At 42.0% G+C, this 18,590-nt stretch overlaps 1 protein-coding gene and 1 pseudogene across 3 annotated transcripts in view; one reads left to right on the plus strand and one right to left on the minus strand.

The window, feature by feature from the left end:
- Positions 1-1,281: 1,281 nt before the first annotated feature.
- Positions 1,282-18,590, minus strand: part of SPIN1 (spindlin 1) — an 86,672-nt gene continuing 69,363 nt past the window's right edge. For all 3 annotated transcript variants that reach the window (XM_066368456.1, XM_066368458.1, XM_066368457.1), the window contains 3 exons: positions 14,424-14,677; positions 7,842-8,075; positions 1,282-4,736 (listed from right to left, as the gene is read on the minus strand). In XM_066368456.1, coding sequence (XP_066224553.1) covers positions 4,537-4,736; positions 7,842-8,075; positions 14,424-14,677 — 688 coding nt within the window. In that variant the 3' untranslated portion in view covers positions 1,282-4,536. The remainder of the gene's footprint in view (positions 4,737-7,841; positions 8,076-14,423; positions 14,678-18,590) is intronic.
- On the plus strand, positions 15,976-17,337 carry LOC136394769 (glyceraldehyde-3-phosphate dehydrogenase-like; annotated as a pseudogene).

Here is an 18,590-nt window from a genome sequence, read left to right on the forward strand (position 1 = left end):
CTTCAGGTTCTAATTCTTACCATACAGAGACATAGATGCCTACAATCTAGTAACTAATGTAAAACTTTTTATTAGACAATTTGGAAAGAAATTAAGGTCACAGAAATTATCCATAGAAATTAGACTACAGATTATTCAAGTCATCCCGCCCAGGTAATTTAATTCCAAGGCACTAGCACAGCAGCACTGAGAGTCCGAGTTCCGATGACCTCTGTAACCCTGGACACGACACATACAACCCCCCTCCCCGGTGACAACACCGCGAAAGCTTAAGAAATACATGAGACTAACAAGATTAAGAATTACGTGGAAGAATGGGTGGAAGTCCCTGACAAGGTGCTTACTTGCGAGTGCTTTTCCATGTCGAGTGCTGTCATCATCACAGAGCTGTGACACAGGAGGCAGGCTCGCCCCTGCCACTCCCCAGGAGTAATAACAAGCTGTCACCAGACCCACTCAGTGGGTTGCAAATGCAGTCAGCAACCACCACCATCCACACTGAACCCACTTTGTTACTTGGGGGTGGGGGCGGGTGTATTTCTCGAGCCGTACCTTCAGTACCACAGTAGGACTAAGATCAGGCCCGGGGCAGCACCTGCGCTTCCAGGGGTACTGCCCCCACACCCGTCTAGACACAGCTCCTGCCTCCAGTGTGCAGGACAGCAGGACAAGCCGCCCCTAGCCACTCTGCTAGAGGGGAAGGTGGCCCGGCCTGGCCCCGAGTCCTTGAGCCAAACTCAACACGGGAACATAAAAAAGCAGACCTAAGAACGGCACATCACAACACTGCTCCCTACCTCACTGAGTATAACTGCCTGGGCAGATGAAACGGGACACAGGTCAGTTAGCACCTCCACTTGTTTGTCCGACCACTGAGTGACCAAGGGTTTTCCCTGCAGTCTCACGACTGTAGTTTAGTATTAATAAAGTGTTGTAGGCAGCATACAAAGCAAGAATAGATATAAAAGTACAAAATACACATTTAATTCTATTGAAAACAAGTTAAAAATTTTATGATAAATAAAAGTTTCTCATTAATGGCAAATCACAAACTTGGAATACTTGGGCTATATAATATTTGGGATACTGAGTAATGCCCCCTCTTTCAAGTATTATTAAATATCATTGTTCAAATAAAAATTATGTATACTGACATTTACATGTGGTGAAAAGGGATAGAAAATGTTGCTTAAAATCTTAAAGCAAAACTTTAAAAACTTTTTTCAGAGACTGACTTAACACATCACATTTGCTCATAAGCACAAAATTTACAGTCAAAAGTTGCACATAAAGGGTTTATTTTAAATGTTTTAAGGATAGGATAGAGTTACATCATAATTATAAAAATTACTTACAGAATTAACAGATTTATATTGTTTATACTTCTAAATGCAGAGAACAGGGAACTGTCTACACATTGTATAAAATAAAATTAAAATTAAAAATAATTCAAGCTTGAAGATGAGGTCATTACCTAATTTTCGGATGCGAACACGAGGACCTCTGAACTAGACACACTGGTTCACACTGCACTACAATGGTGGGAGATACAGAGCGCAGCATTTCCAAGGAACCACAGACATTTCACCCAGAATTCACTTGTTCCTGTTTTGTCTTTGGAAAACTTTAGTTTTTTATGTTTGTTTGTTTTTTTAAGACAATCAGCTTAAGAGTGTTTTCAGGCACTACAATTTGTGACAATCAAAACAGTCTTCTAATGGGTCCACAGCATTCAGAGATTTGAGCCCAATGCACTTCAGGGTTTGGCACGTAAAACATAATAGAAACGAAACCCGATTGAGAGGTCACTGTGACTGTTTAGGATGCACAGTCCCTTCAAATGCTGCGTGACACACGACTGGACAGTCACCGCCTGCCGGCACTGTCCACCTCACCAGTGCGCCACCTACAACCACTACGACAGCACAGTACGCAAATACACAGGAAACGGAAAACAAGGAAAACAAAGATAGAAAACAAAAACCTAAATATCTTTAACATGCGTTTTCGTTAGTTACATTGAACATTCTACTTAGAATAGAGCATGCAGAGAGGATGGTCTGCTTCTAAGGTTCTCCTTTGCAGCTTCCCATGGCAGCCAGACGTCACACACGCACACGACACGGTAACACTAGAGCAGGTCAGTGAGGAAGGCCAATACATTTTATACAGAGTCATGTCTTGTGTTGTCACAAGTCCCATGATAATTTTGGAAATTAATGTTGGACTCCTAGAACAAGGAGCCAACATTCAGACACCAGGAAAAGGCAAGCAGTGCATGCAGATCTGAGACGTGAGCCTGAACCAAGCCTGGAACACTCAGCTGGGAGTGGAATTGGTCACAGCATCAGTACGTGTGGGGTAAGCCACCAAAAAAAAAAAAAAAAAAAAGGAAAAAAGAATGGAAAAACAAAGAAAACACTTCCCCCTCCTTCAGCCCTAAAGGCGAAAAATAGAACAGTAATTAAAATGACAACAGTAATCACGTGTCACATTTGTCTACATAGAGTGGCAGGTCATGTGGTATTGAAGTTGGTAAAGGTACTTGCAAGAAAACCACAATGCAAGCCATTAGGTAATGCTAGAAATGTTTTAACTAACCCAACGCTCAGGGCACTTCCAAAACAATCTGTTTTTCAACCCAAAGTCACTGCGCTGTGTGTATATAGTGCACATGCTAGACACACTCTCTGGCCACACTTGTCATGTCCACTTGTGCTTAGGGAGCCGGGCTTGGCCTTGAGATTCACATGCAGGCCCTCTTCCGAGAGCCACCAGGGAAGCGGCTAACAGAAGTGCAGCATGACACTGTTTACACGCAGGAGGAGGGTCTGGACCTGGGTACACACTGCAAGAAGACACTCACCCAAGGCCCCGGGCAATGAGGCGCTAGATACACTAGGAATGCTGCACGCATGGCTGCCATCCGACAGCATGAGGTGTGGCCTTCCTAGAGGCAAAGTGGGCGTCATGGAACCACACACGAAACCTCGAATCTATGAAATCTCTAATATCAAGGACAGCATGAAAGAGGTCGCACAGACCTCTGGTGCTTGACTGACAGCATGAGCTAAGTTTCGCCTTCCACCCAAATCACAGGTAAGATTTTCTATTTCCCTGAGAGACTGGTGTCACCCAAGGCCTTTATCCTAGCATGCAAACCGCCAGGGCTTCTCTAACACAAAGTGACAGGTGGTGCCTTGCTGTACATTAACCACTTTTTCAGTTAAAGCCGCCTTGAAGGAATCAGCCACAGAAGGATTCCGTGGCCAAGGGCTGCTATCAGTCACACCTACAAGTAAGCACAGGCAACAGGTCCACAGCGGCAGCACCGTAAGCAAGAACAGCACCCAAAGGCATCAGGAGAGTTTAGCTGGTATCTGTCTCAACAACATTCTTTGTGGGGGAAAGCTAGGGGAAAAAGCTGTTGGACCATAATCATGTATCAGTAATAACAGTAATAAAAATACAAGTGACCCAAAGAACTTCTTAGAGGGCAATACCAGCATTCTCCAACTTACATTATTAATATAAAAGTACTGTGTTCTCCCAGGAACTTACCACATACACACTAATGACCGATGTACTGTTGCTCTTAAATCTGTATACCAAAATCTGGTTACTGCTCTGTACAAATAACGGGCCCAAAGTGGGTCCAAAACACACTGCGTTACACTGTGTGGACCAAGTACCTGGGTATTGTTTTAAAAAAGAAGTATTTATGATAAAAAAAATGTAAACAAAAAAATTTACAAAGCTTAGACTTAAAGGCAGCCTTTTATCTAGATTTTAACTATTTTATAAAATTCTAACATGGGTCAATAACTGTTGAAAAGATTCACATTTGGATTTATGGTTTAAAACCTTTAAATTGAAAAGGTGCTCTAAACTTCCGACTTTCCAAAAACAAGCTGAATATACCCACGTTTCCTGTGCCCAAATTTAATTTTAAATAAACAGCAGTAATATATTAAATATGACTGACGTGGGTCAAGCACTCCTATTAAACTAGAGAAAATTATTTAACCCCCTTCCCAATCTGCAAAGAAAGGACTGCCAATAAAGGGTTCATGTGTGTGCGTGCGCAGAGATCTAGGTGTGTGTATACATGTATACACACAGATATAGATAAGTAGGTTTAGATACATATATCTCTCAAAAAAAGAAGTAACAAAAATACCAAACTATGCTTGCATTGTGGCAGCAGAGCAAGATAAGAGAATGTTGAGAGTGAAGGGGAACATGGGGGTAAGATCTATTACAGTTTTAATGGACTATGATAATAGCTTAACTTTTACCGAACTTGCCTGTAACTCCCCTCCAGACAGACTTCTTTTCAAAGGAAGGAGTTCCTCACACAACGTGTTTTGTGTTCACATAAATCTGTACTATTCAGAACAGACCAGGTCTGCGGGCAGAGATTGTGGGTTCGCAGGGACATTTAAGCTTTCATTAAACTGGAAAGCAATCAAGTCTTTATGTCTACAAATTATACATTTAATAGTTCCACAAATTTGGCAAAGTTCATGATGACATCTAGGATGTTTTCACCAAATCGTAGACATAAATATGGAAATCGTCATCAAACTTGATGAAATAGACAGACGGCTTGGCTTCTACTTGGTGAATGACCATGCCAGTCCTTTTGGAGCCGTCTTCTTTGGCATACTCCACTTGCTTGCCCACCAGGCTGTCCACCACTTCTCCTGGCTCCCTTTCTGCCGGAGGTGAATCATCTGTAAGCAAAGATGGGGAAAAGAATTCAAAGTCAATTTTAAATACACAGCAACTCACATGTCTATTTTTAACAATTTTTTAGATATCCTGAGTATATCTTATCAAGACCAACAATCAGCAAACTTTTCTTCAAGGGCCAAACAGTAAATATGTCCAACCTGAGGCCACATGGTCTCTGTATGAACCAGTTGGTTCCGCCTTGGAGGCACGAGCAGCTGCAGGTGATATGTAAAGGAGTGGTGAGGCTGCATACCAGGAAAACTTCATCCACACAAACAATGATGACCCCCGAGATCCAGCCATGCCAACCAATTTTTCAAGTCATCCCCAGAAAAGTTCCTCTGGCTCATGTTTAATTATGGCTGTAATTACATGAGGAGGTAAGGACTGAATGAAGAAAAGGACCAAGGGGAAAAAAACCTAAATTAGGTATATTCTTAAAAATAAGTGTGTTACTCTGAGGATTTCTAAGCAGAGAGTGCCTCCTGGGATGACTGAAAACATGCCTCAGTGTTCCTGGTCTCACAGCTTCCTTTTCTTCTACTTCCCTTCACGTCATACTAACCCAGTTTCACAAGAGGTATCCTCTGCTGAGTAAACCCCACCCCCGGACCAATGTCAACTGAATCTCCGAGGATGGCTGAAGCCCGTTCTGTTTTAAAAGGTCCTCAGCAAAATCTAAGTGCTGGAAAGCATGGTCCTAAGCAGGAACTGTTCTGTAATACACACCTGTGAAAATTCCTGATTACATGAACACTTCCCATTACACATTTATAACAAATGTACACAAACATTAAAAGAAAATTCTCAGAAGACAGAAAGGGCCTGATGAACTCATGAGTAAATTCACTGACTGGCTCGTTCCAGAACAACTTAAAAAGGGCACTAGAGCCCTGGCCAGGTAGCCTCATTGGTTAGAGCATCGTCCTAATATGCCAAAACTACAGGTTTCATTCCCGGTCAGGGCACATACAAGAATCAACACTGAATGCACAATGAGTAGAACAACAAATCGATGTCCCCCCACACACATCCACTTCCTCTCTAAAATCAAAATAAAATTTTAAAAAATTTTTCAAAAGGGACCAGAGATACTGTCACATGACTAAATATAGTGAGTGTCTCAGTCAGGGTTTGGCGTGTTTGAAGAAAGAATAGGGGTTTGTTTTGAAAAGAACAAGTGTACTCAAAACTGAAATGAGAAAATAATTCCATTCACAATAACATTAAAAAGAAGTATTTAGGAATAAATTTAACCAAAGAAGTGCAAAACTTACAATCTGAAAACTACAAGACACCATGCATAAAACAATCTTAATAAATAGGGAAACACCCCACGCTCTTGTGTCAGAAAGCATAACTGTCAAATGGCAACACTCCCTGAGCTAACCCTCAGAATCCCAGCTGGTTCCTTTGCAATAACTGACAGGCTAATTCCAAAATTCGTAGGAAATTCTAAGAGACCCAGAAGAGTCAAAACAATACTGAAAATAAATAAGTAAATAAATAACCAGGATTCATACTTCTGAATTTTAAAGCTTATTACAAAGCAGCATAATCAAGTGTGGCACCAACATGACCAGATATAGGGGCAAATGGGACAGAAAAGGAAGTCCCCAAACACACCCATACATCTGTAATGAACTGATTTTAAACAAGGCGCCAAAACCATTCAATAGAGGAAAGAATCATTTTTTCAAAAAATGGTGCTGGGACAACTGTATTGTCACATGCAAAAGAATAAAGCTGGAGCCGCCTTAAGCAACATCATGAACAAAACTTAATTCAAAAAGTATCAAAGATCTAAACAAAAGAGCTAAAGACCTACACATAAGAGCTAAAACTTAAGTCCCTTAGGAGAAAACATAGGGGTAAATCTTTAGAGCCTTTGATTTGGCCAGAGATTGCAAGATACAACATCAAAAGCACAAACAACAAAGAAAAAATATGTAAAATGGACTTCAGAACACCATCAGAGTGAAAGGAGAAGCCACAGAATGAGAGAAAGGATCTGAAAATCATGTATCTGACAAGAGACTTGAGCCTAGAATACTCTAATAAATAACCCACTGGAAAAAACGACCAAGAGCCCAGTTCCTGCCAAAGACATAACAAATGGCCAGTAAGAATGAAAAATAGTGACAGTTTTAGTCATCAGGGAAATAAAATGCAAACCAAAACCACAATGAGATATAAAACCACTAGAATCAAAAAGTCAGTTAACAGTGTTGGTAAAGGTGTGAAGAAATGAGCCCTCAGACACTGTTGCCAAGAATGTATGATACTATAACTTACACTTTGACAACTCGTCTGACAGGTCAGGTCCTTAAACCTAAGTTTTCAACAACCACTCTGCCAGAAACTTTGTGTGGGTCCACGAAACAGTTACCCACCCTCCTTGATGCTGTATGAAGATCACAGATCCAACGATAACAGACACTGTAATCTTCATACAACATCAGGGTAACTCTTTTGTGGACCAGCACAAAATTCCTGACAGACCAGTGGTTGAAAAACACAGCCCTACACAATTCAACATAGAGTCATCTCTGTGATCCATCAGTTCCACTCCTAGTTATATACTCAAGAGAACTAAAACCACATGTCTACTTGGAAGCCTGCACATTTACAGCAGTAGTCTTCATAATAACCAAGGCAGAGGACAATCTAAATGCCCATCAACAGATGAACGAACACATGCCACAGAGCATACCCAAACAAGGAACTGTATTTGGCCATAAGATAAATGAAGCATGGACACACGCTACAACAGATGTTACACACACCAAAACACAGATAAGACCTGAAAACACTTTGGAGTGAAAGAAGCCACAAAGAACCACACATTACACACTTCATCCACAGGAAAGGCCAAAGTCCTGTGGAGGTACCCTATACCGAATGAGTACAAGAATAACTGTACTCTCAGCAAAAGGGTAAGAATTTCACAACCTGTGACATAGGATGTGACTAAAAGAATAACCACTTATCCCTAATAATTAAAATAAAAAACTGTATCTGAAAAATAGTAAATCAGGTATCTTGCTCTAAAATTCAAATTACTTTTGAAACATCAAAAATAGAAGTTGTCAATGCATACTTACTAGAATCAGGCATAATTCGAAGGTCACCTTCTTTATAGTCATCTAAGAGCTGGTACATGTACAAGACGGGGTCTTTCTCATAGGTGATGTAGAACCACGTGTTCATGATAGGGGCGCGAGCTAGTACCATTCCCCTCCACTCGTCTTTAGAGCCATCCTCAGTTTCAAACATGTGCTCCACCGCTTTGCCGATCATTGTGTCGGCCAGGTGTGCGTCGCTGATCCGAGATGTTGCTGGGAACAAAGAAGCAACAATGGTCTCTAAAGGGCTTCACGGACTATGGACACAAAGCTGAGCCGATTCAATGGGACCCTGAAATGCTGTCCACACAGTAAATGAGCCACAGCATCAGAGGCACCCGGTGGGTTTTAAGAACCACCACCCAAATTACATGCAGGGCCCGCCCCAGATTTGACTCCATAAGAAAGATTTCATTGCCTCAAGTCAATTATTTTGAGAATGTTTTTTTCCTTGCAATTTTTTTGAACTCATATGCTCTTGGTGATATAGCTAAATTAGAAATTTCACTTGTTTATTCAGGTATAAAATTTTTTTACTATTGCTTAATAGTGACTTTAAATTTTGAGACAACAGACTTCCAGAAGAGTGCAAAAATCCTAGCATCCCCATATGCTCTTCCAACCACTCCCTTTTATATTACATCTGACATGAACAACACAGACCAGTTATTGAAGCTAAGAAACCACTGCACTCCAGGGGCAGGTCTATTCCGCTCCTTCACTGGACTGCCACAGAAAACGCCAGACTGAGTTCCTCATCTGCTTAAAGTGCATCGGTATTTTCCTTTATAATGTGGACAACAAACTACTCTCCACAGGCCCTTTCCCCACCTAGTCTATCTGTCCCCTTCCTCCTGCCAGCCTCTGCCCCTCCTCATCCAGGCCATGGGCTGTCCACATGGGCAGGGCTGGCTCGTGAGCAGGTCTCCTCCCACAGGCTCTCCAGGAGCACCCTGGTGAAAGCAGCCGCCCACCCAGTTTTATTCCTTATCAGCATTTCCCATTACCTGCAGTTATCTGGTTTTACGTGTCTGTTTGCTTACTTTAAGCCTACACACCATGGCCTTTCCTGTCCTGTTTCCAACACCAAGCTCACAGTGGTTCAGTATTTGCTGTACGAATTAATTGTCAGAGAGTGGGCTGTCCTGGACAGCCCTTGTGGTTAGGGGTGTGGATTCCCCACTCATGTAGCAACAGCCCTGCTCCACCTTTTTAAAGACGAAGGCAAAAATTACAAGCTTCATTTCTTTAACTGGAAAATTATAGAAATTCTTAATGTTTTTACGGTTTCTCCAGTCCTCAAGTTTCAGACACACGTTTTTAAAATAAAACAGGAATTCTATTTTACTTGTAAGTGCTTTCCTTCCCATTAAATAAGTCAAATAAACAAAGATTAGAATTTCTTAGTAAAGATACTGCTATCCAACTTATCAAAATATTCTAAAAACATATAGGTTTTCTTCAATTAATTATGGATTAATAAAGAATACATAAAATTCCCCCTGTGCGTAATGTTAAAACAAAATCCCACTTCAGTTTTCATACCAGAAGTTCTCAGGCTCTAATCTCAGGACTCCTTGACACTCTTCATAATGTGTAAGGACTCAGAAGAGCATTTGTTTACATGAAAGATAACTATCAGTATCAACTATTTTAGAAATTATAAATGACAAGCCTAAAAATATGTTATTTATAAATACCATCATAAACACATTTCTAATGAAAAATATTGTCTAACAAAAATTTAGTAAAGAAAGTGCCGTGATTTTACATTTTTGTAAATCTCTTAATGTCTAGCTTTAGAAAGGACAGCTAGATTACCTTATCTGCTTTAGCACTCTGTTATATATTCCTCTGAAAGATACGTTGTTGGAAAAGTAGTCTATCTTTTCAGGTATTTCTAGATTATCTTTTATCATACGACATCAAAACTCAATACTTCCTGACCTACACAGAGCCTCGGCCTGGTGCACATGAGAAGAAATCAATGAACAAAGAGAGGTGAAAACAACTAAGAATTGATGCTTCTCACTCCCTCTCTCTTACTCTGTCTCCAAAAATCAATAAATCTTAAAAAAAAAAAATTTCTCAGCCCTGACCGGTTGGCTTAGCGGTAGAGCGTCGGCCTGGTGTGCGGGGGACCCGGGTTTGATTCCCGGCCAGGGCACATAGGAGAGGCGCCCATTTGCTTCTCCACCCCTCGCCCTCCTTCCTCTCTGTCTCTCCCTTCCCCTCCCGCAGCCAAGGCTCCATTGGAGCAGAGATGGCCCAGGCGCTGGGGATGGCTCCTTGGCCTCTGCCCTAGGCGCTAGAGTGGCTCTGGTCGCAGCAGAGCGACGCCCCGGAGGGGCAGAGCATCGCCCCCTGGTGGGCAGAGCATCACCCCTGGTGGGCGTGCCGGGTGGATCCCGGTCGGGCGCATGTGGGAGTCTGTCTGACTGTCTATCCCCATTTCCAACTTCAGAAAAATACAAAAAAAAAATTTTTTTTTCTCAACACATGGCAGTTTCTTAAAAGTTAACTGCAATGTAAAATCTAAAAATCGTTATCAAGAAACTTGCCAGTTATTTAAATTAAAATAAAATGAATTAAAACTCATTTGTCTCTGGAATATATAAAGAACTGCAACTCAACAAATAAGATCAAATAATCTTATCAAAAATGGGCAAAGGACTTGGATAGACATTTCTGCTAAAGTTACATACTAATGGTCAAAAAGTATATGAAAAGATGCTCAACACACTAGTCGTCAGAAAAATGCAAATCAAAACCAACAGAAAATATCAAACACTGGTGAGGATGTAGAGAAACTGGACCCTGGTACACTGCTGGTGGGACTGTGAAATGTTACACTATCGAATGCTGCTGCTCTACCCTGACCCAGCAAGTCCATTTTGGGTATATATCCTAAAGAACTGAAAATAGGATATACCCAAGGGACATTTGTACACACATTTCAGAGCAGTATTGATCACAACGGCCAAAAGCTGAAGCCACTCAACTGAAGTGTCTTCCACAGATGAAGAGATAAACAAAAGTGGTTTTTACATGCAATGGAACACTACTTAGTCTTTAAAAGGACAGCCTGACACATGCTACAACATGAATGAACCTTAAGGCCATTATCCTAAGAGAAAGAAGCCAGTCGCAAAGACAAATACTGTAAATTCCATTTATGAGGTATTTAAAATAATCAAATACATAGACACAGAAAACAGAATGGGCCCTGGTCGGTGGCTCAGTGGATAGAGCCTCAGCATGGCATGCAGACATCCCAGGTTCAATCCCCAATCAGGGCACACGGAAGAAGCAACCACCTGCTTCTCTGACCCGCCCTCTCTCCCTTCTCTCTCTTTTCCCCTCTCACAGCCAGTGGCTCATATTGATTCGAGGATAGCTTAGTTGATTCGAGCAGCACAGGCCCCACATGGGGGATGCCAGGCAGATCCAGTCAGGGCGCATGCAGGAGTCTGGGAGTCTGTCTCTCTATCTCCCCTCCTCTAACTTAAGAAGACGAAGAAAAAAAAAATGGCCGATGCCAGGGACTACAGGGAGTTGTTCAAGGAGGACAGAATCACGGATTTATATGGTAAAGAAGCTCAAAAACCTGTGTCACAACAATGTGAATATATGTAACACTACTGAACTATATGTAAAAAATAATTCATGTAGTAAATTTTATGTTGTGTTTTACAAAAAAAGTGTGACAGTCTTTGAATGGGTTTTTTACAAATAAATGGATTTGTTAACGCCACACACTGTTCACATAGAACATATCAAGTGTGGCAAAAGTAAGCTTACAGTTGGTATGAAAATTAAATACATCCTGGCCAGAGAGCTTGGTTGGTAGAGCATCGTCCTGAAACCTAGAGGTTGCTGGTTCAATCCACAGTCTGGGCACATACAGGAGCAGACTGATGCTCCTGTCTCTCTCTCCCCCTTCCTCCCCTCTTCTCTAAAATCAGCAAGTTAAAAAAAAAAACTTTTTTTTAAGAAAGAAAAATAAAAACACAGGAATCAAGTCTGTGTTTTACATACTCACAACTGTAAACCTAGTTTGCCCCACCCTGTACTGTGTCTGCTGCGTTGTGCAGATCTTCCAGACAGTGGTAACTTCAGTGTATGACTGTGAAAGAACAGGAGTAAAACGGCAAGTTCCATCTTGTTATGAAAATAAAATCTGACTGCACAGATCTCCTGAATGAGCTCAGGAGAGCTCACTCTGGGAGCCACTCCCCTATGCTGTCACAGGCTTTCAGGCTGGCCAACATACTTTCTCTCCACCTTTAGCTTAAGGAAAACAAAATTGTAACTTAGCCTAATACGCTGCCTGAAACAATTTAGCCGACTTTTCTTACACAGAACCTCATTTTCAGGCTAAAGTACCATAGGAGATATGATAACTGGCTATTAGTTAAACTAGGTACATGATGCTGCTGGTTTACAGAGACCTTTGGGTTTCCTCTGCTGCACTGCTGTTCTGTTCGCAGACACTGGCAATCTATGTCTGTGGTCGGAAACTACGATGGTCCAGAAGTACAAAGAAAAACACTAAGTAACCCTTAATCCCACCACCCGAGATACATATTTTGGTTTTATCTTTTTTAATCAAGATTAAAAAAAAATAACTAACATGACTAACACACAGATCATGCAGCAAAATGTAGGCAACTTCAAATGAGCTAGGAGTCTTGGGCATACAGACTAAACCTCAGGGTCAGAAAAAAAGATGCATGATAATTCATATAAAGGTGTAGATAATGTTTTTTAAGCCCCAAAGTCATCAATGTGGGAAATAGACTGATGTCAAGATTGAGAGGAACTGGAGGGTGTGCCTCAGGAGGAAGAGTAAAGGTGTGCAGTTGCACTTAGAACAGATGACGTTAAAAATGCCAAAGATTTCCTATTACACAATGAGTTACTTTTGGGAACAATATAAAAAACAAAAACTGAACTATGCTTAAGTAGTACAAATAAAGACTTACCAACATTTGCTACCTAAAGGGAAGATCAACAAAAACTTGCCACTCTGGAAAAGGACTAACTTGCTGGGGTGAATGCGCATCCCCAGGAGACAACGGCAGAAACAACGGGGCAGGGGACTGGGTAAGCTAAACTTCCTCCCTTGACAGACAATGTGACCCCAAGAGCTCTACCCCCCAAGCCCAGACCTGCTGAGGTGATGTTTGTTCACTGCACAGGCTTTTTTTTTTTTTTTTTTTTGTATTTTTCTGAAGCCGGAAACGGGGAGAGACAGCCAGACAGACTCCCGCATGCGCCCCACCGGGATCCACCCGGCACGCCCACCAGGGGCGACACTCTGCCCCTCCAGGGCATAGCTCTGCCGCGACCAGAGCCACTCTAGCACCTGGGACAGAGGCCAAGGAGCCATCCCCAGTGCCCGGGCCATCTTTGCTCCAATGGAGCCTCGGCTGCGAGAGGGGAAGAGAAAGACAGAGAGGAAGGAAGGGGGGGGTGGAGAAGCAAATGGGCGCTTCTCCTATGTGCCCTGGCTGGGAATCGAACCCGGGTCCCCCACACGCCAGGCCGACGCTCTACCACTGAGCCAACCGGCCAGAGCCTGCACAGGCTTTTAAAGACAGTCTCAAAAGCACAAACAAGCATTCAGCGATAGCAGCACCACACTGTGACAGCAGAAACACATTTCCAAGTTCATACTCTGAGGAAAGCACATTAATTTGTCTGTAGTCTACTAATCTTAAAAATATTTTATTTTTAAAATGAAATCAGTCATGCCCTGGCCAGGTAGGTCAGTTTGGTTAGAGCACTGTCCCGACACACCAAAGGTACAGGTTCAGTCCACGGTCAGGGCACAAGAATCAACCAATGAATTCAAGAATAAAGAGAACTACTAATTAATGTTTCTCTTTCACTCTCTCTCCCCCCTTCCTCTCTTTCTAGAATCAATCAGTAAGTAATTTTAAAAAAAGTAAAATCAGTCATCATTATTTATTGACACCTTATGCCTTAAGATATTTAAATTATGCAAGGCAAAACCAATATTGTAGGACTTTTTTTAAAAGGGCTACTTTAAATATTGTGCAAATAAACCCTAAAAATTTATTATAAAGTTCACATTTTGGTTGCTTAGATTTTGGCTGAGAGTGCAATAATCATTTATGTAACAACACACAAGGAAAGATACATTTCACACAAAATTCTAAAATTGTACAAGGTTTCTCCTAGCTATTATAATCCAATAAAATAAATGTACATGATATTTGAGCTAATGAGAAATATTCTTACCCATCAAAGCACAGATAAACTGTGAGCAAACATCAGAGAAACAACCATATTAACAGTTATTAGGTTGTAAACATCGTGCAGAACAATTCTGTACAGATCTGTATCTTCCAATTTCTTGAACTATAGCTTTAGAACAAGTACTTATCAATTTTTGTGGTATTAATCAACTGATTTATTTACATACAGAGTAGTTGTGCTCCAATAAAAATATCAATAATACAAAATAATCAGAAAGCATCCATTTCAATAATTATTTTAAAGCATATAAATGCAGAAATAGTTAAGAGAACTTACCAACTCTATCAGGGAGGACTTCAAGCGCAGAAACTCTTTCATCTTTATTAAGTTCTAGTCCATAAACACAGTCAAATCCATCGTATTTTATAAGATACAAAGAAGGGTTTACAGGCACCTGGTCCAGAACGGTTCCTTTCCACTGGGTGACAGGGCCACTCCCCTCTTTCCACCCATGCTGAATCCTGCAGCCGACGATGTTCCGCCGAGGCTGGGACACAGGCTTGCTTGGCCCCACGCTGCTCCGGTGTTTTCTGTATTCACACACATGCACACGTAAGGTATCAGCTCAAAGGTACACACCACTAGACTCAACACAGCTGCTATTAGCTGGCATGTTCACTAGACAGCCCCAATTGCTAACTAACTATGCTGCCGCTCTCAGGCAACCCCATAGCATTCCAGAAGACTCACAGGTGGGCCCTGCCCCACTGCCATATGTGTTTGTGCTGGGTTGGCAGTAGGAGCTTCTTGTGACCCCCAATTGTGGACACGCAGAAAAACTCAACTAGTCAGCAGCAACTCAAGCCCCAACATTATAAGCATCAATTTTTCAGCTGAGTTTCCTAATATAATCAGCTCACAACTGTCACAGTTAATCAAAGAAAGACATATGCATTAGGCTTTATAAAATATAAATAAATCCATTTCTAGTCAAAAAAAAATGTCTATTCAATTTAATCCATTCTAATGCTCACATAATTTTACCCCCATCCTACTACTTAAACAGTAAAAATAAACTAGACATTGAACTTTATTCTTAAATTGCAGTCCAGAATGGCTATATCCATACATTATCCATCATTCCTTCTCTAAATAACATGTATCTTTAAACACTTATATTTGTGACAAATACTTACATATTAAAAATTATTGGAGCAACACCAAAATACAATCTTTCTGGATTATTAACGATTGAAAACTTTACATAGTGTTTACAAATAATATACCTGGCCCTTTGATATCAGGAAAAAAAGTCTTTGTTTCACCCAGATATCCAAAGATATTCAAAGGGTTAAGATTTAACCTGAACACAAGCTGAAGGCCAAAGCCATGCTGGTCCTGGACGCTGCTCTATGCAGAATGAGAAAATGTAGACACAGAAAAGAATTCCCTCCCACACTCTTGGGGCATAAAGCCCTCAGCTGGTACACCACAATTAAAGGTGATGAACAACTGCATAAACACAAGTAAAATTAACAATTTATTGTAGGCTGTAATAGATAAAACTACAAATTATATATATATATATATTTTTTTTTTTTTTTTTTTTTTTTTTTTTTTAAATAGACCAGTTTGGTAAATTTAGTGAGTTTTATGAAACAGAGAAATAAGTGACAGCAAACCATTAGCCCTGCCTTGATGAGGCCTGAAATTTTACCTAATCAAGATGAGGAGCACTATTTGGAGAACACTCCAGAAAAAACTCCCATCAGACCAAAAAGAGTTCAAGAGGCTTCATGCGGACCTTGAGGAGCCCAGGAAAGGCCAGAGCTTCCCCAGCCTCAAGGCTCTGCAACCACGCAGAAGGCAGAGCCAGCAAAAAGGAGGCACAGCTGGGGACACCCGAAATGAGGACAGGGCCACAGAATAAAGGAAAGAGGGACTCAGAGGCTGAGGGCAAGGCACAAAGAAGGCAGACCTCAAAGGTATGACCAATACTACACAAGAGCTTTCTGCTCTTCCTGGTGGAGAGACACAGGTCTTCCTGCACGGTGCCAGACGCAACCCTAAAGGAGTATGATGAAGGTCAGAGTGGATGGATTTGACTGTACTGGGAGTCTGGTCACCAGGGCTGCTTTGAACTCTAGCAAAGTGGGTATTGTCACTGTCAATGACCTCAGCTACACAGTCTACACATTCCAGTATGGATTCCACCCATGGCAAGTTCAAAAGTACAGTCAATGCTGAGAAAGGGAAGCTTGTCATCAATAGAAAGTTCATCTCCATCTTCCAGGAGTGAGATCCCATCAATATCAGATGGGGCGATGCTGGTACTAAGTACGCTGTGGCACCCATGGCGTCTTCACTACCTTCAAGAGGTCTGGGGCTCACCTGAAGGGTGGAACCAACAGGGTCATCATTTCTACCCTTTCTGTGGATGCCCCCATGTTTGTGATGGGTGTGCACCATGACCAGTATGACACTCCCTCAAGGTTATCAGCAATGCCACTTGCACCATCAACTGCTGAGCCCCCCTGGTCAAAGTCATCCATAACTTTGGCATTGTGGAAGGACTCATGAACACAGTTCACGGCATCACTGCCACCCAGAAGACCGTAGATGACACACACACACCCCCGGAAGCTATGGCATGGGGACCGAGAAACTGCTCAGACATCATCTCTGCTTCTAGTGGTGCTGCCAAGGTCATCCCTGAGCTGAATGGGAAGCTCACTGGCATGGCCTTCCGTGTCCCCACCTAAACATGTCAGCTGTGGATCTGACCTGCCACCAGGAGAAAGCTGCCAAATACAATGACATTAAGAGGATGGTGAAACCTGACCTGTGGTGGCGCAGTGGATAAAGCATTAACGTGGAATGATGAGGTCACTGGTTCGAAACCTCAGGCTTGCCTGGTCAAGGCATATACGAGAAGCAACTACTACAAGGTGATGACTCCTGCCTCTCCCCCCCCCTTCTCTCTCCTCTCCCTAAAATCAGTTAAGTAAACTATTTTTAGAAAAAGAAGGAGGGGGAGAAATAGGCATCAGAGGAATCTTAAAGGTCTTACTGGGCCACAATGAGGACCAGGTTGTCTCCTGTGACTTTAACAGTGACACAACTCCTCCATCTTTGATGCTTGGGCTGGCGTTTCCTCAATGACTACTTTGTCAGGCTCATTTCCTGGTAGGACAATTAATTTGGCTACAAGGTGGTTGATCTTAGGGTCCACACGGCCTCCAAAGAATAAAAACCTCCTGGACCACCAGCCCCAGTGAGAAGAAGAGAGGCCCTCAGCTACTTGGGAGTCCTTGCTCCTAAGAGATCTCTCAACACACTGAGAATCTCCTGACCTCCACAGCTTCTGTTACAAACCCTGAAAAGGAGGAGGAGCTTAGGGAATCTTACTTGTCATGTATCATCAATAAAGTTCACTGCACCCAGTAGAGGTGGGAGAGGGAGGAAGACTATTCAAAGGTTCTATATTAAGTATGCCACAGGAAAGCAGACAGTGGTATGCTCTGTAGAGGCGACAGCTAACCTTCTCGTGCACGGGCACAAAGTGGAGGATCATGGTGGGACCAACACAGGACAATACTGTGACAACCAGAAAAATGCACCAACAGGCAATGGAGTCCAACCCAAAACACATGCCCACAAGGCAGAGGAAACCACCCCCTAACAGTAAGCACACAACAGAGACCATGAAGGACAGTCTCTCGTAAGAAACAAGACCTGAGGAAGAGCAAGCATGGTTTAGGAAAAAGGCAGCATTTGAAATTTTTTCAAAAATGAAGACTAAACTAGAGAAACAGGAGAAGAAACAGACGCCACGGGGTAAGTGAGGCAAACGGATGATGAAAAACAGGCAGATGGGGCAAAAAAGAAAGAAACGGTGACATATAAATGTCAGTTTGTATATTAACAGAATCACCCAAAACCTAAAAATGTACAAACGACCCCTAGGAGAGCTGACCCAGAACTACTGACATGAAAACATTCTGGTAGCACAAATGTACTTTAAAGAAAATAACATCTTTTGGGCACCCAGGCAAAAGAACTGCATGACATGTAAGGGAAAGAAAAGCATACTATGACAGCAACACCATGTGCCACAAGAAAATGCAGTGACAAACTTAAGGTTCTCAGGGAAAAAAAATGTAGTCAAAGATTTTATAATCAGCCAAGAATTCTATCCTGACCTCATAGTAAAAGGCCACGAACAACGGTGTGAACATGTGAGAACTTGGGGGACACTGTTATCACAGAAACTTCCTACAGAAGTTACAGGACAGTGTCAGATAGATAATGAAAGAATGCGTGGGACCCGTACACCTGCAGACCCGTTGCGGGAACAGAGAAACAGAACAGCATGTAACTTCTCTGCTCTGACAACAGGAGGGGAGAAAAGAACACGTAAAGCAGAAGCAGCCCAGTATGAGCAGGAATAAACAATTGACATTCAATGAAGAGAGCATAAATTCAATACTGATCACGTGAAGG

This window comes from Saccopteryx leptura, chromosome 2, assembly GCF_036850995.1.
Source record: "Saccopteryx leptura isolate mSacLep1 chromosome 2, mSacLep1_pri_phased_curated, whole genome shotgun sequence".
Taxonomy (NCBI): Eukaryota; Metazoa; Chordata; class Mammalia; order Chiroptera; family Emballonuridae; genus Saccopteryx; species Saccopteryx leptura.